At 43.1% G+C, this 22,043-nt stretch overlaps 1 protein-coding gene across 1 annotated transcript; it reads right to left on the bottom strand.

Annotated features, from left to right (window-relative positions):
* Positions 1–349: 349 nt before the first annotated feature.
* On the bottom strand, positions 350–10,669 carry LOC139452380 (dye-decolorizing peroxidase YfeX-like). The gene is given in 10 exon segments (XM_071233840.1): positions 350–621; positions 2,414–2,509; positions 3,797–3,845; positions 4,699–4,772; positions 5,355–5,516; positions 5,771–5,843; positions 7,184–7,375; positions 8,466–8,606; positions 8,608–8,660; positions 10,568–10,669. Coding segments are annotated over 10 exon segments (1,152 nt in total). The 5' UTR covers positions 10,629–10,669; the 3' UTR covers positions 350–370.
* Positions 10,670–22,043: the final 11,374 nt, after the last annotated feature.

Genomic DNA, 22,043 nt, shown 5'->3' on the forward strand with positions numbered 1-22,043 from the left:
CATGCTGAAAAGGTTACTGGCTTCACTACTAGCAGTTCTAGTCATGGACCTCCCACCTCCCCATCTTAAGTAAAAGATCTCCCCCTAAGAAAAGGATCCCCGTCTCGTGTAAGGATCCTTGTCTCAAATTAAGGATCTCCCCTAAAATAAAGGATCTCCCTCTCGAGTAAAGGATCCCCAGTCACAAGTAAAGGATCTCTATTTTAATCAAGGATCTCCCCTCCCTGTCTCAATCCAAGGATCTCACCAAACCTATGCTTCCCCCTCAAGGATCTCCCCTCCCTGTCTCAATCCAAGGAACTCCCCAAACCTATGCTTCCCCTTCAAGGACCCCCCCCCCCCCCCCCGCCTTAATCATCCCCTGTACGTCCTACTCCAGCTTCTTGAGCTCCTGGGCGCCAGGGAAGTACCAGTACGTCCCCTTGACGTTCGTGGTGACTTTCATGATGTCGTCACTGTGGCCGTCCCCACCGGCTCCCACCATCCGGTCAAGCATGAACTCGAAGTTCTCGGGTGACGCTGCGTAGCCGATGAAGAAGAGGCCAGCCCCGCCGGCGTGGCTACCAAACGGCATGGACTGACGAACGATCTCGAACTTCTTTGGCTGGTTGAAGGCGCTACCTGTAAAACATGCGTATACTTGCCAATAGTATATTTAAGAAATATACGACTCGTGGTCGTTGTTTATCGTACAGTAAAACACTGCATGGAGAATAAACCATGAGGGGCGCCTGCAGTATTTTATTGTTCGATGAACAACGACCACGAGTCGTTTATTTCTCATATGAGATATCAACATCATATACAGCCTCTTTAGGGTGATGATAAAATGTACAAGCTATAACAAATATTTTCCCGTATTTTAATAATGATGACTCCCTGAATAGAATCCGACCTCGGCAATGTCGGACAAGTCCATTTTATGAACAGATGGTTTTGGTAATGGTATTTCCCAGATATTCTAACAATCCTCACGTCGATTATCTGTACCTTTTCTCCCGATACCTATTGTCATATCCCTTCCACTTCTGTTCTTTGCGATTTATCTTATACTCGCCACCAGAGTCGTTTGATTTTCTCGTGAATTCATACGCAAACATTAAACGGATCACACGTTATACCTGGGCATGTTCAGTATCTATAAGAAGTTTGTTCGTTTGTTGTTTAACGCCGCACTCAGCAATATTCCAGCTATATGACGGCGGTCTGTAAATAATCGAGTCTGGACCAGGCAATCCAGTGAGTTATATCATGAACATCGATCCACGCAATTGGGATCGATGACATGCATCAACCAAGTCAGCGAGCCTGACCATCCGATCCCGTTACTCGACTCTTACGACAAGCGTAGTCGCCTTTTACAGCAAGCATGGGTTGCTGAAGACCTATTCTACCCCGGATCTTCACGAGTCTATAAGATGTGACAGTATTGTACAGTAGGGGGGAAAAGAAAATCACCTTTCTTTCGTTGAGTTTAGTTTAACGTCTCTTTAAGCAGTATTTTAGTTACACCGGGACGTGTCAGCTTTATGTATAAGGAAAGCCGAAAGTGATGCAGGAGTAAGGCGGTACAGTGTTGAACCATGTCCACTCTGGGTTTAACTTTCTCTTTGACCGTATAAGCATTTATTTGTTTGTTTGTTTCTCTCTTTCATTGTTGTTTAACGCCGCCGTAATATTCCAGCTACATGAAAGCGGTCTGTAAATAATTGAGTCTGGACCAGACAATCCAGTAATTGACATCATGAGCATCGATACACGCAACTGGGATACGATGACATGCATCAACCAAGTCAGGGAGCCTGACCACTCGCCTTTTACGACAAGCATGGGCTGCTGAAGGCCTATTCTACCCCGGATCTTCACGGGTCCCCTATAATCATTGAAACAGCACCACACTACCCATCTAACTTGAAAATGGTTTGTCTTGTGAAACAATTTAGGAATGGTCATGTGAAGTGTCGTAAAATAGGACATATTTATGTTTCCTGATCACAGTCGCAGGAGACTATGCTTGTAGAGAATGTAGTCACAGCTCCGTAACTCGAAACAGTGGACATCCTCCAGAGGATCTGGTATCTTACGTAGGCAACGACCGCGACTCGGAATAAGACCGTCCAGATAAGACCGTTGATTAAAGACGATTGTGTCGATACACGACTACAAGACCACTCTGTCCATAAGAATAAAACCCGGACTATAAATGAACCCGCTTCAATCTCTATGGAAACATTTATATAAATACATATCTAACGAAATCCCCGGCCCTTCTCCGCATATTCACTGGTCGGTCCTTGGGAGTTCGCCTGCAGCCTGGTTCCCTAGGTATGCTGCGCTGGCGCTACAATATAGCGCCACCGCAGCATACCCAGGAAACCAGGCTGGTTCGTCTGACCCACGGGACGGCGCATACCTCCAGTCATCCTGGCCACATGGGACGTGATCGACTTGCGGCTGAGTTCCGTGCTGTCGCCTTTCTGACGACCGACCCACCCTTCCAGCGTCCTGTCTGAAAACAAGAAGAATATTTTGCAACTTTTTTTAAAAAGTTTTACTGTTCCTTTCAGCAGCAAAGCTGTTTACTTTAGGCAACAGCAAATTAATTATTTCTTCAGTCAAAATCGTTGCATCGTTTTGAAAAAAGGGATTTTAAGAGTTTCAAAGGCGGTGATTTTAAGATGAAATTTAATGTTTTCAAAAGGTTAGTTTTCGGATGATATAACCTAAATACTAATATTCCCAAGAAAGCGTAAAGCCGACCTATATGAATTATTAATGCATAATTTCAGTAATGAAAGCAAAATATTACTTTGGGGATTCAATCGGACGAATCGCTATTCAAATATGTACCTATATACCTGGAGGAATCGGGGTTCAAATATGTACATATACACCTGGAGGAATCGGGGTTCAAATATGTACACATACACCTGGAGGAATCGGGGTTCAAATCTGTACACATACACCTGGAGGAATCGGGGTTCAAATATGTACCTATATACCTGGTGGAATCGGGGTTCAAATATGTACATATATACCTGGAGGAATCGGGGTTGAAATATGTACTTATATACCTGGAGGAATCGGGGTTCAAATATGTACTTATATACCTGGAGAAATCGGGGTTCAAATATGTACATATATACCTGGAGGAACCGGGGTTCAAATATGTACTTATATACCTGGAGAAATCGGGGTTCAAATATGTTCATATATACCTGGAGGAATCGGGGTTCAAATATGTACTTATATACGTGGAGGAATCGGGGTTCAAATATGTACATATATACCTGGAGGAATCGGGGTTCAAATATGTACGTATACACCTGGAGGAATCGGGGTTCAAATATGTACATATATACCTGGAGGAATCGGGGTTCAAATATGTACCTCTATACCTGGAGGAATCGGGGTTCAAATATGTACTTATATACCTGGAGGAATCGGGGTTCAAATATGTACTTATATACCTGGAGGAACCGGGGTTCAAATATGTACTTATATACCTGGAGGAATCGGGGTTCAAATATGTACTTATATACCTGGAGGAATCGGGGTTCAAATATGTACTTATATACCTGGAGGAATCGACTTGTTGATTAGATGATTTGATTCATTGGGTTCCTCCTGAAATATATCGCGGCGAGTTTCCTACTTTTCATCACACAACACAAATGTATTCTTGATAGCAATGTCCCATGTCAACTAACAAGCATGCCATGGAAACTTATCGGCTACATAATATTTCACTATTGTGAATGTCTGCCGGTAAAATACATGGGTTATCTGCCCTTACCCTTTTCGGTATGGATTACATCCAACTTATGGAGCCATTTCTGAGTTATCTGAAATGCAAGGAAAAAATCACATGGTGAATCTTTGTTTTTAACATATTCATGTACATAAAACAGAAAAATAAATAGGCGAAAGAGTTAGTTCCCCTGTGGTTAGAGTGAGTGAGTGAGCGAGTAAGTGAGTGAGTGTGGTTTTACGCTGTGCAGAGTTGCGTCCCTTGGACACGCCAGAAACGTATGATTTCGGGTTCGAATCCCGGTTCGCCCCGATTATGTTTCTAGGTTTGTCAGCACCATACCCGTGCTCGTGGGTTTCACCGAAGTGGTAAACGTCTGAGACCTGCATCACTTCGGGCTTTCCTCCCACATTAAGCTGACACGCTGTGATATATCTAGAATACTGTTAAAAGCGGCGTTAAACTCAACTCACTCACTCACTCACTAGTACCCATGTCGGGAATCGAACCCGTGTCTTCAGGGTGACGAGCGAACGCTTTAACCACTAGGTTACCCTACCATCCCCCGTTAGAATGAGAATGAGCTAAGCCGGAAACGCTAGCGAGTGAGTTTGTTGGGCTTAGTGCACCTTTGAACAGCATTGGTGTTATATCACTGCATGTCAGTTTAATGTGGAAACGTAGCACGCAGTAATGAAAGTTGTCACGTTGGTAAAACACACAAGCACAGGTGTGGTACTGACAAACTAAGGTTCATAAACGAAGCGAATTTTGGAATCGATCATAGGATAATCGGAACCGGGCGCGGCAAAGGGAGGCAACTTATAACATCAATATTGCTGCGCCTTAACACGCCATTGAAGTAGCGGTTACCTAACAATCCACCCAATACTCATCGTCTCGATGAGTAAACAACCAATACACATTATATGGAGATATAGACTTACCACGTAGCTGCCTCCAGTCTCCTTTTCCACTGCAACACTCTGGCGGCTGTCGTCATCTGCGGGGTTCTCGGTGCCTGGCAACGTAATGTTTCCATGGTAACAACAATCAGAATGTGGTCAATTCATAAGATAAGAACCTGGATGGGAATATGTATGTTGTTAATGACAATCCTAGAGCCAATGAGTTCCAGTATCAAATGAAATTTCACTCAAGTGAAAATGTTAATATTTCTATTTGTATTTTATTTGTTCTGAGGTCACAGTCAACTATCGGAGAAAATGAAGGCGAAAAATATGCTATTCAAGAGTGGAGCGGTGTATACATGTCAAAACACAGGACATCACAATAGCATAGTAAACATCGCCAGGCGGACTAGGAGATACCAGGCACAATAACCGGACAAAAATATTAGCAGCACTATTTAGTGGTAAAATACGGTAGGACATTTCACCTGTACATATGGTATTACCACTCTCAAAAAGCCAAAAAAGACCGAACTCCCCATAAATAACGTGTGCCTGGGAAAAGACCTTGTGGTCACACCTTATAACCACCCAATTCAGACTAATAGAGCTTTTCTGCCCTGGAATCCCACGGGTATAGCATTGGGTACTGGGGACATATTCTGCCTCTGGTTTCCATGGAATTTACCTACCATCAATGAAGCCCGACAGATCTCGCCCGTTCTGGTAGACGAAGCTGTAGATGTCCTCGTAGCTGTCCACGCTGTCCTTGGGGAGGCCTCTGAGGACGACGTTGGCCAGCTCGAACAACTTGCTAACTTGGTTGGACTTGGCATGGATGAAGACATCACCGCCTGTGGACAGAGAGGGTTGTTTGGATGTCAACTCTCCACAGCACACTCAACTGTAGCTCACACTATAGCTATATTTGAATATATAGATAGTCCCTGTTTATAAAATGAATCTAATTTTTTAAAGAAAAAAACCGAGATATAATTTATCCTCTTGCCATGCGGCCGGGATTCGAACCCGAGACCTGCTGTCCCGGCGGACTCTTCATTCACTAAAGAACATCGGCGGTACATATAAGGATTAGCTCCCCTCTCACCTGAGCTCGGCATTTCTCCCAGGGCGCCTTTCCTGTAGGGGTATGTGAAGTTCTTCCTGGTCTTCCCCGCGACCTAGGTAGACATAACGTAGAGGTTAGTGTGAATCAAACATCAATGTCAGATTGTTTAAGTTCGTAATGAACATGTATCAGCAATATGGCAGCGGCCTGTATATAATCGAGTCTGGGCAAAACTATCCAGTGTTTGATATTATGAGCAACAATCCACATCCTCGTGACACGATGACACGAAATGAACCAGTGAGTGAGTATGGTTTAAGCCGCTTTTAGCAATATTCCAGCAATATCACGGCGGGGACACCAGAAATGAGCTTCACACATTGTACCCATGTCGGGAATCGAACCCGGGTTTTCCGCGTGACGAGCGAACGCTTTGACCACTTGGCTACCCGACCGCCCCGCAATGAACCAAGTCATCTAATCAGACCACACGATGTTTTTAGCGGCCTCGTTATGACCAGCATGTGGTACTGGGCCGCGTTGCACGCAGCGAACTTAGCGCTACGACTATCGTAAGCCTGTATTAAAGTTTGAGTTACGATCACCTTAGCTCTAAGTTAGCTTCATGAATGGGGCCCCTGGGGTCCTATTCTAACACGGACACTAAATCGGGTTGTAAAATTTTGGTCTGGTCCCGTGGGTTGAGTCGCGAAACACTGGAGACCAATTTACTCAAATATTAAAGTCATGGTCCCTGTCATCGCTCGATCAATAAAGTTATTATTTCAGCTATTCCAAAAACTACCAGGTGAGCTAACAAATGTAATAATACCACCACTTTATTGTGAAACTAGTCTTCACTCACATGTGTTACAAGCTATAAGAGGTTACTTTCAAAGACAAGCAGAGTTAGATATGTAATCTTCTGTTACATACCATCCTCGAGTATCCGGGCTATAACATCTCTATTCTATGATAAATATCCTGGACCCACTCACATCAAAGCTTCATTTCGGAAGTCATCTCAATCTCTCTTATCACTAACTTACCAGATAGTTTCTCTCACCAAGAGTGAAATTTGATTGCCTTAAAATGTTTATATAATGACATTTAAATCAGATTTAAAACGAAGCTCTGTTAAGGAATGGGTCCAGGGTATTCAGCATGGAGATGTGGAGATATAATTTCCTGGATAACCGAGGATACATACAAATGAGTGAGTGAGTCGGAATAAGACTAGTAACCTATTTAACAGGCTGAAATAGAAAAAAACCCAGGACCAACTAGGCCTGGGTCGAATCAATCAATGGAATGTGAGCATCGAACTCGGAAACTCTTCAGTGGTCCCCTTCAAAGATATGCATCTGTCTATTTAGCCAATTAACCAGCCGCCATTGTATCCATCCAATCACCATTCTACACGCAAAGGGCCAGCAGAGAGAGACAACACACCTGTCCATAAAAGTTGGGTCCGAACCCGACTCCTGCCCAGATCTCGTCGTCCTCGTCTCGCATGCTTGGGTCAACGACCTGGTCGACATACTTCTGCAGCTTGGCCACAGATCGCGCCACCTCGCGGGAGTTAGCTGTGGGTTTGAGGTGGATCCACAGGTAGACAGCGTGGTCCTTGCCCTGGGAGTACACCTGGGGGAGTAGAGTGAATGTTGTTTTACGGCTTAGTCAGTTATTTCAGTATTTAGCGAAGAAGCAATATGTTGAAAAATGTGGTGTTACTGCATATCCTTAATGCGGGGATATCTGGTAACACCGCAGTCCTCGGAATCATCAACTACTTAAACACTGACGTCAACATTTATTTCCTAATATGGAGGTTAAAACGTAAAGCCGGTGTGCATACCATGTAAATCCGCCGCAAAGTGCGCACACAGGTTTTAACGTTAACAACTCCAAACTATGTTGAAGTAACTTCTTATAAATATATACGTCAACAAAAATATCACACAATGGACATTTAATCACTAACACGCAACATGTAGATAAACAAATGAAATCGTTCGGCGCAATAATACGGCACAAGTCCCTCCCATTCTATTATCAACCAATCAGGAAACAGTCGTCTGCTAGCGGGCGTGGCCTAAATTATATTTGGTTCATGGAAACAAACACACAAAATCTGCTTGGCTTGCCAGTAAAATGCCACAGTATCACTGACAATGTATTTCCACAGATTTATCCTCAGACAGGCGGTGTTGTTGGACGTATTCCAAATAAGAATTTAGAGTAACAAATATTATATTTGGGATAACACTTCCTCACTGAAGTACAAATTCAAGTACTTTATAGGGTTGAGTTCCATCCGGGATTCGAACACATCCCTCTCAGAGTGAGACACCAAATCGCCAGCACACAAAGTCAGCGATCTAACCCTCTCTACCACCGAGGTTTCCACAAAAATGAACGTCCGACAACTGGTAGTCTATATGACGAACTTTGTGTATCCCTCTGATAAGTGTAAATTAGCACGGCTCCCATGGCATCTTGCATTCAAAGAACTTGAGGACAATAACGTCATAATTTCTTAAGGGACATAGCAAATTCGAGTCAACGAGCTTTCGGTGTCTATGTGTAATAATAGTATCTTACAAGCCAAATCTGGCAGTATTGGACTGGTTTCTACGGTGGCCCATAAGGGACATGGAGTCTGTTTTTCAATATTTTGAAAAACAGATTCCATGTCCTTTATGGGCCATCGTAGGTTTCTATAATCACTTACAGACGGTTGGCTCTGTGGAACATTGGCAGCATGTACTTTCATTGGCTGGATGGACTTGAGGGTGTCACGCGCCTCCTCCGGGAACGTCTTGTACGCCCCGTACCCCAGCGCCCCTGCGGTAATGGCGCCCAGTAGGAGGGGGTCGCGCGCTCCTGTAGGCGCCTGAACTCGCCTTCCCACTGATGGAGCGGCTGGCTGTTAAAAAAATAACATGGTTTAAAGACGACGATGATCAGTGACAAACGATAGTTATCTTATTAGATCACACAAGCAAAAACATTTATTAGTTGTATATAGATGCCTATTACATCATTCACATGGGCTTGTAACCTATACCGTCTCTAACAGGGTCATAGTACCATATGCGTCTTTTATATAGTACTATGACCCCGTCAGTGACCGTATATATCTCGCTATTTGATGCGTTACAGGCCCCTGTGACTGCATTTGGGAAGAGTAATAGATAACGGGGTGTGGGGGGGGGGGGGGGGGGGGAGGGGGGGGGGGAGATAATCAACATGTACGCAATAATTGCACATAGATAATAAATGCGATTGTTGTAATTAACCATCAAGACATGTGAAGTCAGGTGCACATTTCTGTATTAAGTCAAAATGATATAATAATTACCATTATTTAAATACATGCACTATTAGGCTCTATTTTATTGCGTTTATTGAACAGTTTATTACGATGAAAACACTTTAAACTTGAGTTCCTTTATAAATATATAACCGTCATGTTATCTCATGAAGCTTTACAAGGAAACTGGGCTCAAGGGTCAAGGCCACGGGGTCAAGGCCCCATTTGCTATCTGGGCCGAGACGTAATGATAGTGACTTGTGTCAAATGGGGACATTATCTCCTGGTGATCAGGTAACTGACCTGATAGATAAACACCCAACATGTTGTGTTTTTTATAAGTTTTTATAACTTTTGAATATCTTCATAAAATGTGCAAGGAGTCACACGTATACAACCTAGGCCCTTATAACACAGTTTCTTTTGCGGGACTTCCATCATTCTTTTACACTATAAAAAAATAGCCCCCAAAAATAAAGAAAACGTAGGGCCACTTTAAGCATCACAGTATAACACATTCGTTCATGCTTTTGTAAGCATGTTTATGCACATCGGATCATGTCGTAGAAATGCAACTCGGGGATTGTCTGCTTGCATTGGAATTTGGATTGGGCTCGTTGTGTGAAAGTCGGTTTCATGTCCGGGTCGGCATGACACATGTATAGCAGACACTTGTATACCAAAATCTGAATATCTTCTCATTTTGAAGCCTATGGGTTGGTGATAATGCTTAAAGGTTTAAAACCCACAGCAAACACTCACGCTAATGTACTCCTTTAGCGGGTATGTGGGGGTCGTGAACCTTTCACCTAAATTAACACAAAGCTGGCCCTTATATAATATAGATCAGTTATACAAACGTGACGCAGCAAAATGGGCCGACGTGCGTATTGAGAAGGGAAAAATCACTTCATGTTAAAAATAGTTTTTTTAATATAAATATTTAAACATGTAAGTATCATTTATAAGATAAATGAATTCGGCAAAAAAGTGAATTTGTGGTAAGTTTATCTCGAGTGAATACGACGAGGCGTGTTAGGGTATGTGAGTCTACGACGATACATTAATCCCATGCAAGATACAGCGTGTTGACTGAGTGTTGATTGACAGACTGGGTGTTGATTGACAGATCTGACAACTGCTACAAATAAGACGAAAGCGTTGTCGATACACATTTTTTTATAACCATTTACATTTAACAGACTGCTGATATAGCATTTACTCGCCTCCACCGTATATTCAATCTCGAATCGTGGCAATAATTCAGGAAAACCCCACGTGAAATACGCGTTGACAAAGTACACACGGACTCGTCTGTACGTGCGTGAGAAGCTCGATCAAGCACCGCCGTATAGACGTGCATGTTGTAACTGTTGTTATAACAGGGAAATAGGTCGACTCGTCCTGCATGTCACGTCCCAGCTCTTTTACCAAGTCCGGCTTATTTCAACCCTGTCAACCACATAGAAATGTGCCTCTATGTTCAATTCCCGATGCATGGTTGTCGTACTCAATCTTACCTGCTCTGCCAAACCGTACCGCCTGTCTCAACAAGCTGTGCGTTGAACGAAGAGTCGACATGTTTGTCTGCTCGCTAACGGGGAAGCTTCCAGGTTTGTGGGAGAACGCTGCGGTCACGTGGGATGTAAGGACAAGCTAGACTGGTTTGGGATCGCTTCGAATATTCAGTGACTTGCAGTGTTAGTGGTGCATGAAACAAATCAATGAATGATTAACTATTTACGACCGAATATTTTATTTTATGATCTATTCAGCCCGATATAGCCCGGGGGTGACATCTGGGGGACGGAGAATTACATAAACTGACACTCGGTTTTTTAAGCCATATAAGGGTTATAAATATATATCGGTGACCTAGCAACGCTTCAGATTGATGGGAATAATTAAAGGTCATGTGACCATAATATATAATAGTCTAGGCACTTAACATGCTTAAATCCCCTGGGACTCCGTGTTGTTCAGAAACAGATGGAAATTAAGTTACCCTAACACACACACACCCGCCCCCATGGGTATCGGAAACTTCAATTAATGTAGCTTTTCCGTGTGAGCCGGGTTAGAACCCAGCCTGCACCTCGATGCTTCTTACCAGCCCCCCCCCCCCCCCCCCTCCCCCCACCCCCAAACACACGCACACACAGACACACACCGCCCTCTCAACCCCAACATCCCTCCCGAAATGCCCAACACAATGAAAGTTATTTTAAAGACAACAACAACAACAACAACAACAACAACAACAACAACTAAAAAAAGCTGGCGACTCAATTGTACTTGGCTGATGACGTGTTATTGTGATCCGATGGCGTGGAACATTGCTCAGGTTTAAAGTTACTGGTTAAAACTGAACCAGACGTTATATTGATCCACGTAGTTTTAATTACCCGAGTACCCACATTATTGTTATTTGTAAATATATGAGGGGAATACGTAGTGGTAATCAAATCGACGATACACAGACCCAAAGACACCCCGAGGTTGCCTTGCCCCGACAGAAGCATGTACTTGAGCAGGTGCGTGGATCATCGCCTCCGTTGTTACGTGGGGTGAATCACATCCTCCAATGACAGGGTATTATCGGTGTTTCCGGGTAGAAATCGTTCAAACCATGACCAACGAAAAAAACCGGACTTTTTAATTCACGGAGAAAATCATTTCAGCGGAGTGGAGCCAGCTTTGTGTCGGGTTTAACACGCTTTGAGGGAAAGATTTTTATGCCCGTAACTCCTGCTTCAAATTGTTGACCCTCACCCTAAATTCGAATACAGTAAAGTACGGTTATAACGAACTCAAAGGGACTACTAATTTTAGTTCGTTTTAACCGTAGTTCGTTATAAGCATATATACAGCATAACTACAGCAAATAGTCGGGACCAAAAAACAAGTTCGTTATATCCGTCAGTTCGTTATAAGCGTGTTCGTTATAACCGTAGTTTACTGTACTTGTATCGTTTGTTTGTTCCACGTCGTGTTTAAGTCTTTTATAAAATATATTTTAACATTTCTAGCCAGGGGTTATGATTTAAAAACAGAATGATTTTTTTTTGTTTGGTTTGTTGTTTTACGTCGCACTCAGCAATATTTCAGGTATAACGGGTGGAAGTTTTACTGCTATGTGTCTTTCATTTTTAAGGTTGAGGTAGGGAAAGAGAGGAAAGCTCGAAGTGATGCGGGTTATATGTTCGTCTACTACTGTGGTCAACCCCTGGAACACGGTATGGTGCTGACGACATAGAATTATAATCGGGACGAATATAGGATCCGAACACACGATCGTGAGGGTCCAACTCACCCCAACGACATGGTTTGTTTGTTTGTTTGTTTATTGTTTAAAGCCGCACTCCGCAACATTCCAGCTATATGACGACGGTCTGTAAATAATCGAGTCTGGACCAGACAATCCAGTGATTCACATCACCAGCATCAATCTACGCATTGGGGTACGACATGCATGGACCAAGTCAGCGAGCCTGACCACCCGATCCCGTTAGTCGCCTCCTACGACAAGCATGGGGTCTTGAGGACCTATTCTCTACCACAACAACATGGGACGCCTTGGGCTACTGAGCCACCCGTGCCTGCTATAGTTTGAAAGAAGGAGTGCATTTATTTAGGCCTCTAGATCACCTACTGACAAAAAAAGATTCACAGCAAGGAGTGGGTGAATGCGAAGTCAGTTTAATCGACACTTGCAACAAGCAGAGCGTGCTAAGAACTTTAACGTATTCTGTAATAGAAAAACTCATGAGAATCTGTGGATTCTACTTCTGGAATCACCAGATATCGAGTGATTTCTCCGACTTAACCCATGTTAAGTTGATCTATATTTCTCTATACTTTTGCTCAAATCCCTATAGTTTTTCGTCAGTTGTTCTTGTTTAAGATGCACGTTTGGAATGGCAAGTGCATTCCTGGTTATGAATCTGTTGCCACAGCAATAGCGTGACGCCATCATAATGATTTAAACAAGGAAACTGTTCTGCTCTAGAACCTTCATTGGGAACCTGTGCATTGGCTTCTGGGAACCCGATTTGTACCACAGAGCAGGGTGCACGTGCGATAGGCACAAATGTCACGTGCATCACGCAGGGGCCTATTCTCACTGTTAAGCAAACGCGTCTTAAATAGCTCTTCAAATACGGTTATGAAAACAATGTTGTTAAACCTGTTAGATTCTAAGGTTTGTGTTGGCCATGGTCAAATAGGTTAGATCTCACGGATCCGATGTTAAATAATTGAAATGTTCCGCGCCTAGTGGTTTAACCATTTCAACAACTAAACATCCTATCCTCGTTGTCAGAGCTATAATTACGTCACATAACCTGATTACTTGAAAACGACAATACATTCAGGCTCACTCGAGAGTGCTGTAAATTACTAATGGGTATTTGGACTATTTAGAAACATTTTAATACCATATCGCTGAGCCAATACAGGGTTATATTCGACATGACAATAATCAACAATACATGTGAATGTGAATGTATGTAAATGTATGTGAATTTAATAACGAGGAGAATATCCTTGCATCCTAAAATGAATGCTCTAATTCGACAGCTGTGTTCACATTGAATCCGAATGTCATTTATTGTGACATATTGAATTAATAATGTTGAATTCAAAGACAATGATCATTTGACTGATACATGTATGGATGATGGTATGGCCATTGCTTATCTCAGGTATATTGAAAGTGCATGTCGCTACACTGGCGACATCTGGCCTGTGGATGTCACAACCCAGCGAGCAGAGAGCAGTAACGCTGGAAACAAGGTGGGTGGGTGACCGCAGCCTGACTCCTGGGGGTACCGAGGGAAATGGTCCTGACCCCTGAGTGTACCGAGGGAAATGGTCCTGACTCCTGGGGGTACCGGGGGAAATGGTCCTGACTCCTGGGGGTACCGAGGGAAATGGTCCTAACTCCTGGGGGTAACGAGGGAAATGGTCCTGACCCCCTGATGGTACCGAGGGAAATGGTCCCGACTCCTGGGGGTACCGAGGGAAATATTCCTGACTCCTATGGGTACCGAGAGAAATATTTCTCACTCCTATGGGTACCGAGGGAATATTCCTCACTTCTGAGGGTACCGAGGGAAATGTTCCTGACTCCTATGGGTACCGAGGGAAATAATTCTCACTCCTATGGGTACCGAGGGAAATATTTCTCACTCCTATGGGTACCGAGGGAAATATTCCTGACTCCTATGGGTACCGAGGGAAATATTCATCACTCCTGAGGGTACCGAGGGAAATATTCCTGACTCCTATGGGTACCGAGGGAAATGGTCCTGACCCCTATGGGTACCGAGGGAAATAGTCCTGACTCCTGGGGGTAACGAGGGAAATGGTCCTGACCCCCTGATGGTACCGAGGGAAATGGTCCCGACTCCTGGGGGTACCGAGATGGTCCTGACTCCTGGGGTTACCGAGGGAAATGGTCCTGACTCCTGGGGTTACCGAGGGAAATGGTCCTGACTCCTATGGGTACCGAGGGAAATGGTCCTAACTCCTGGGGTTACTGAGGGAAATGGTCCTGACTCCTTTGGGTACTGAGGGAAATGGTCCTAACTCCTGGGGGTAACGAGGGAAATGGTCCTGACCCCCTGATGGTACCGAGGGAAATGGTCCCGACTCCTGGGGGTACCGAGATGGTCCTGACTCCTGGGGTTACCGAGGGAAATGTTCCTGACTCCTATGGGTACCGAGGAAATATTCCTGACTCCTATGGGTACTGAGGGAAATATTCCTGACTCCTATGGGTACCGAGGGAAATGGTCCTGACTCCTGGGGTTACCGAGGGAAATGGTCCTGACTCCTATGGGTACCGAGGGACATATTCCTGACTCCTTTGGGTACCGAGGGAAATATTCCTGACTCCTATGGGTACCGAGGGAAATATTCCTGACTCCTATGGTACCGAGGGAAATATTCATCACTCCTGAGGGTACCGAGGGAAATGGTCCTGACTCCTATGGGTACCGAGGGAAATGGTCCTGACTCCTATGGGTACCGAGGGAAATAGTCCTGACTCCTATGGGTACCGAGGGAAATATTCCTGACTCCTTTGGGTACCGAGGGAAATATTCCTGACTCCTATGGGTACCGAGGGAAATATTTCTCACTCCTATGGGTACCGAGGGAAATATTCCTGACTCCTATGGGTACCGATGAAAATATTTCTCACTCCTATGGGTACCGAGGAAAATATTCCTGACTCCTATGGGTACCGAGGGAAATATTCCTGACTCCTATGGGTACCGAGGGAAATATTCCTGACTCCTATGGGTACCGAGGGAAATGGTCCTGACTCCTATGGGTACCGAGGGAAATAGTCCTGACTCCTATGGGTACCGAGGGAAATGGTCCTGACCTCAGAGGGTACCGAGGTCCTTTCCCACGTTGAATCACTTAATTAATTAAGCAACTTTGGATGTATACTCCCAAGGGAGCTGAGGATGCAGGTTCAGTACTTACTGCTGACGATGTAAGGTCACGTGGTTTCACCATCATCCTCTGTAGTGTAGGGGGGACCTTTTATAATATCGACCTCCTATCAGTGTTATCAAGAGCTGTCAGCACATGTGACCTCTGACGTATTATTTGTCTTCTTCGAATATAGGATGTGTGTGTATGTGTATGTGTGTGTGTGTGTGTGTGTGTGTGTGTGAGTTGGGTTTAACGCCGCTTTTAACAGTATTCCAGTCATATCACGGCGTGTCAGCTTAATGTGGGAGGAAAGCCCGAAGTGGTGCAGGTCTCAGTCGTTTACCACTTCGGTGAAACCCACGAGCACGGGTTTAGGGCTGACAAACCTAGAAACATAATCGGGGCGAACCGGGATTCGAACTCACAATCATAGGTTTCTGGCGTGCCCAAGGGACGCAAATCTGCACAGCGAATCGCGGCGCCTTAGACGACTGGGCCCCCCCGTGCCCCCCGAATATAGGATGAATGAGGGAGCTGAACTCCACGGTGAAGTGAATTGGCAAAGTACACCTCACCAGAACAGATCGTTCGTGATTACTCGTGTCATTCCGCTTTCGGACAAAGGCAAGCGGGGACGAATGCTGTACCGATATCTCACTCTGAACATGATCGGCCATTTCTGCTGAAAATAGGCTTTCCGGTTACGGAAAAGGGCGAGGTTAGCCGAAAGTAGATATCTGTGTCGAATATTTATAGTTTAAAGTCGTCAAATGAAATATGTCTGAAATACAGAGCTTTTCTTAACTTTTATAAAACAAAATTCATTTTATATATACATTTCCTGTTATTATACACTTTTACAATAAAAGCTAATTTTATCAGGTATATCAAATCGACAAGGTGAATCGGTTCAACAACCAGCATTTCTTAAAAATATCCAATTTTGAGCTTAAAATTGCCGTACATTTTGTGATGGTGTGAGATTGATACAATTCCCGCTGTAGGAACTGGAAAGTTGGAATTCTTGTTGTGATTGTCTATTCGTGAATATTAGTTGTTTTGAGAGTATTAGTATCACGTTTAATGGGTCGTTGTTTCTTTGTGGGAATCCGAGCAACATGTGTTGTTTGATAAATTGTATTCTAACATCTGTTTTTGTAAAAATTGGAATAAATAAATAGTGTGGCAAAACCTTCACCTTCACCTGAAACCTAGTCTTTTTTACCCATGTATAATCATGATAATTTTGTTTTAATAACAATGTATAATCTAAAATAGTGATACAAGCGGTTCCAGCATGTGTAGGAATAACAGACAGACAGACAGACAGACACTAACATAATATAATAACAGCATGGCATACCACACTGTCTGCCTGTCTGTGTTTCTGTTTGAATAACAAAAAGAATATTTGAAGTAGTGATGTATTTTTTGAAAAGAAGCATTTAAACTTTGCTCATTTTCCAAATTTTAACTTTGATTAATACCTTTCTGCATTCAGGGGACCTTGGCCTTTGACCTTGACCAAAGTTAATGTAACTAGAGATACGTTGCTTGTGATGTCATGTATATCAATACATAAAATCTCCAGTTATCCGGGACAAAATCTGTTTGTATGATTATTTCATAAGCAGTGACCTTGACACCTTGTCAGCCTATCATATTTCAGAACTATCATCTTTGCATATATTTGATCAGTTTAATAGCCGGAAACCTCACTTACACAATGCGCAGTGGTTCACTAAGTTGGATGTACAGCTGGGGTCAGACTCTTACTATGGCGGCCATTTTGAATTTTTAAAAAATATGAAAACGATGCTCTTTTGTAAAGGGAGTTGTTATGAACAACCTCCAAATATTTGAAAGCAGTTTGTCCAAAATATTTACAGAATGACCTTGGAGAGGAGGTTGTATTTTGTCAATAAAATGTGGCGTGGCGGCGACCATATTAAATGATAAGGTTCTCCCTTCTACACGGTTGTCTGCTGCAGGCGGGACTGGAACACGTGTCATGTACATCCCAATTCAAGACATACATACAAAAAAAGCAAGTCAATGCACCTCCATATTTTTCCCATGGTGTTAGAAAGTTGAATATTTATCATACTCGATTAAGATACATGAAGAGCCAGTTAAATTATGTTTTATACAGAATAGAAATAAAATGTGATCCAATATGTCAATGTGGTAATCCATGTGAAAATGCACATAATTATTTATTAAAGTGTCCATTGTACGTCCACCAAAGAAAAACTATGTTAATAATAATTCAGGACATTATACAGAACGCCGTGAACAAAAATGTTAAATTAGATTTAAGTTTGATGTTAAACGGAAATGAATGTTTGTCCATTATCGAAAATCAACACATCTTTAAAGCAGTGCAAATGTTTATAAGTCATACAAAGAGATTTGGGTAACACTTTAATATACATATACTATACTAGTCTCTCTCTTGTACATTTTGTGTTATCTTTACACTCATATTCTTCTCTATTTTCCTTGTATATGATTTACTGTACAAGCTTTGTAAATATCATGGAGAGGGAGTCCTAAGTTCGATAACTTGTTCCCAATCCATTTCAATCTGAAGAAAATATGTTTAAATCAAACACGTGTCATGGGGGATATTGGATTGCGAGAGTTTTCCGGAAGGACGGACTGATGGAAGACGGACGAAGCCACCTGACATAAGCTAACTTAGACATTAGCAAGGTGAGCTAAGACGGACATCACTCACAACAGTTAAAACTATGTGCGTTACAACAGAGAAGCGTGGATCAGCAGGCTATGTCATTAAATCTAATTCATCAGTTGTGCTGACACAATACAGTCTAATTGAATCTAAATATGTTCGGTGAATTCATGCAAATTTCCTAATCTTAAATGCAATCATTCTCATGATTATCACTCGAGGCTATCTAGCTCTGAATGTAAAATGTTATTATCCACGACTGGCTCCCAATAGGGATATTGACCAGGAGGATAATTTTGCATACATGAATATGCAGGAAATGTTTTTGAATATTATTGAAAGTATTGTATTTTTTAATTAAACATTTCAGTTTTTCAGCGTGGAGTGAGTGAGTGAGTGAGTGAGTGAGTGAGCGAGCGAGCGAGCGAGTAGTTTTAAACAATACCCAGCCATACATCATGGCCTGGGACATGGAAAACGTGTGGGGAAATGCACCCGGTCCTTCTGGATCATTTGGTTCACGGGTGCACGGGTGGCCCGGTCGTCTAAGGCGCCGCGATTCGCTGTACAGAGTTGCGTCCTTTAGGCACGCCAGAAACCAATGATTGTGGGTTCGAATCCCGGTTCGCCCCGATTGTTTCTAGGTTTGTCAGCACCATACCCGTGCTCGTGGGTTTCACCGAAGTGGTAAACGTCTGAGACCTGCATCACTTCGGGCTTTCCTCCCACATTAAGCTGACCCGCCGTGATATAACTGGAATACTGTTAAAAGCGGCGTTAAACCCAACTCACTCACTCACATATTTGGTTCACTGTGTGGACCATGCGCGTACCTGAAGGTTAAAGCTGTACACATACTATTCACACGAATATTCCCATCCCTTAAATACTTTATACACAGGCATGCTAAATACCTTGCCTAATTCATATAAAAAAATACCACGCGTCGAAATAAAATTAGGAACCACACATGAGGTAATGAAAGAAACAATATTGTAATTAACTTATTTTATATACAGTAATTATTCAACACCAACATAACACTGAATCACGCTGGTAACAATTAACATACAATATAACGGTATAGTTTTTAGAGGAACATGGCCTCTTTACTGCGCCGCCTGTTCTTATCGTAGCCAGTTATGTCAGGTTATAGGCAGTTTAATCACGAAATTCACACCACACGAGGTTTATGTAAAAGTATCCTGATTTAGATTACGAATTCAGACTTTGCTGTTTAGAATGTGGCATGCGGTTAAATAGTCCAGAATAATCTCTATCGTTGCATTGTTGTGACTGACATAATGACCGCTTATGTAGTCGGATATAGATCATGCTGACCGCGTTTGTGTGTGTTATTAACGACCTGCAGCATAACGCATCTAGACTTGCTGAGTCTTCCTAATATTTCAGGGGACCGCCTCCGCAGTCTAGTGGTAGAGCGTCCACCCGGAGAGCGGAAGGTCCGGAGTTCGATCATACCAAAAAACGTTAAAAGATGGTACTTGTTGTTACCCTGTCTGGCGCTCGGCATAAAGGGACTAAAACAAGGACTGGTCGGCTCGGAGTCAGTATACTGTGTCTGAGTGGGGTATTCATGTTAAACTGCGGCATGGTATCTCAGTGGGCTTGGCACTATAAATCAGCATCAGTCCGGACTAGTACACACACACACACACACACACACACACACACACACACACACACACACACACACGTCAGTATAAAGTCAGGATGGTCAGGATGTAGTATAACCCTTTGCACCTAATTTAACCATAATAAATGAACTTGTCCATGCACTGACCAAAGTGAAGTCAGTCTGGGAAATGGATACAAATAGAGAACAATGTCAATGCCATGTGCGTTTTTAAAACATATATAATTGTATATTGATGTATCTACTCAGGGTAAGGACCTAATTCATTGTACTACCCCTCTATCTGTTTAGAATGTATACATGTATTTGGATATATGTCCTCAACTTATGTAATTACATGACACTTTTTAGGGATGTTCCCTTATTCTGAGATATGACGTCTTCCACTTCATGTAATTGATGATACTTACAGCGATAAGGGATGTTCCATTATTCTAAGAGGGGAGAAAGTCATATCGCATTGTGCGTACACTACTTTCTGTAGGTTGCTGAAGACCTATTCTACCCCGGATCTTCACGGGTCCAATGGGCACATTGGGACTGTAGGCACAATGGGACCTAACAACGTGGCCCAGTCCGCAACCTTCGTTGATGCTGTGGTTCCCCACCGCGTCCTATTGTGAGGTCTGAAAACATCTCGCTGTTGTGACCAGACAGACCGGTGTCACGTCTACAGCTGGGTCATATCGAGGTCAGGGTCCCGCCCCATAGAGAGGCCGCTGCTCCTCAAGCCGACCGCTAGACTAACATCTAGTCTCTGAAATGAACATATCGTACAGAAAAAAACAGTTGTTCAGTTATCTTAATAAAAATATAATAAAAGGGAGCCCAGTGACTCTCTTCATTTTCCTGATACTGCAGTAATCTAGACTTGCCAAACATTATAGACTTGCATGGGCTGTATTTGATATATATTTGTATCAGGGTCTGTAAGACAGACTAGCCGACCGCTCACACAGGTAGTTGTACTAGACTAACATCTAGTCTCTGAAATGAAAATATCTTACAGTTATCTTATCTTACAGTTGTTAAATTATCTTAATAAAAACATAATAAAAAGGAGCCCAGAGACTCTTCATTTTCAGAGACCTTGTTACTACAGTAATCTAGACTTGCCAAACATTATAGACTTGCATGGGTTGTATTGGATAAATTTGTAGCAGGGTCTGTATGACGGACAAGTAGTTTACATCACGAAATATAAACTTTGTTTCAACACAGACAATGACAGTCGTAATTGAGGCTGGTATCATTCTGCGTGGCGGGGTCTGGCGGAGTGATTTGTCTCGACAGCTGTGTTCGGGGTGTGTACATGACATGATAAAGCACCTTCACTGTCCCGTGTATCGTGCAAGCACATATATATCATTTGTCAAACCAGCCATAAATTCGGCGTCGCGTTGAATTGAACTTTGTATCGCGTACTGTTTAACCCCACACACAGCAATATTCCGGCTATATGGCGGCGACCTAATAATAACGGAGCCTGGGTAAGACAATCCAGTGACTGGTATTGTAGGAAACGATGTTCTCCGTAGGGTTGAGTTGACCCGCCGTCAACCAACCAATCACCGACCCTAACCACCCATTAAGTCTATTAAGTCGCCTTTCACGACCAGCAAAGAGGTAAAACCTCCCACCGTAACCCCTGCCTTGATTTTTTAAAAATCATTATCTCTGGCTAGAAGTATTAAAACATAATTTAATAATAAGTTACAAATATTTCATTTTAGTGTCAGGGTTAAAATTTGAAGCAGGGGTAATGCGGAAATCTTTCAAGCATCGGTTGATTGGGACCAATTCTGACCCTGAATTCCCAAGGGATTGTTACACTGGGAATTTAGTCCCGGATTGATAGACGGATGGACGGATGTGTGGATGGACGGCTGGCCGGACGATGAATTGGTGGATGGATGGGCGGTGGATGGATGGATGTACGGACACTTTAACCTGTACGATCTCGGCGCATCTCAGAGATGGATTGATTGATGTGTGGCTGGCTGGCCGAAGAATGGATGGATGGATGGCTTGATGTAGGGACACTTTAACCTGTACGATCAAGGCGCATCTCAGAGATGGCTCAATTTGCAGCCCTGTGATGTTTGTCAGATGTTAAAGAGAGTCTTGATCTGGGATATTGGCAGTACCAACAAATTTGATGCAGGTCAATCTAAACCAACTTTGTAAACTTAAATGT

Source organism: Haliotis cracherodii, unplaced genomic scaffold (assembly GCF_022045235.1).
Source record: "Haliotis cracherodii isolate W230 unplaced genomic scaffold, xgHalCrac1.p SCAF_9, whole genome shotgun sequence".
Lineage (NCBI taxonomy): Eukaryota > Metazoa > Mollusca > Gastropoda > Lepetellida > Haliotidae > Haliotis > Haliotis cracherodii.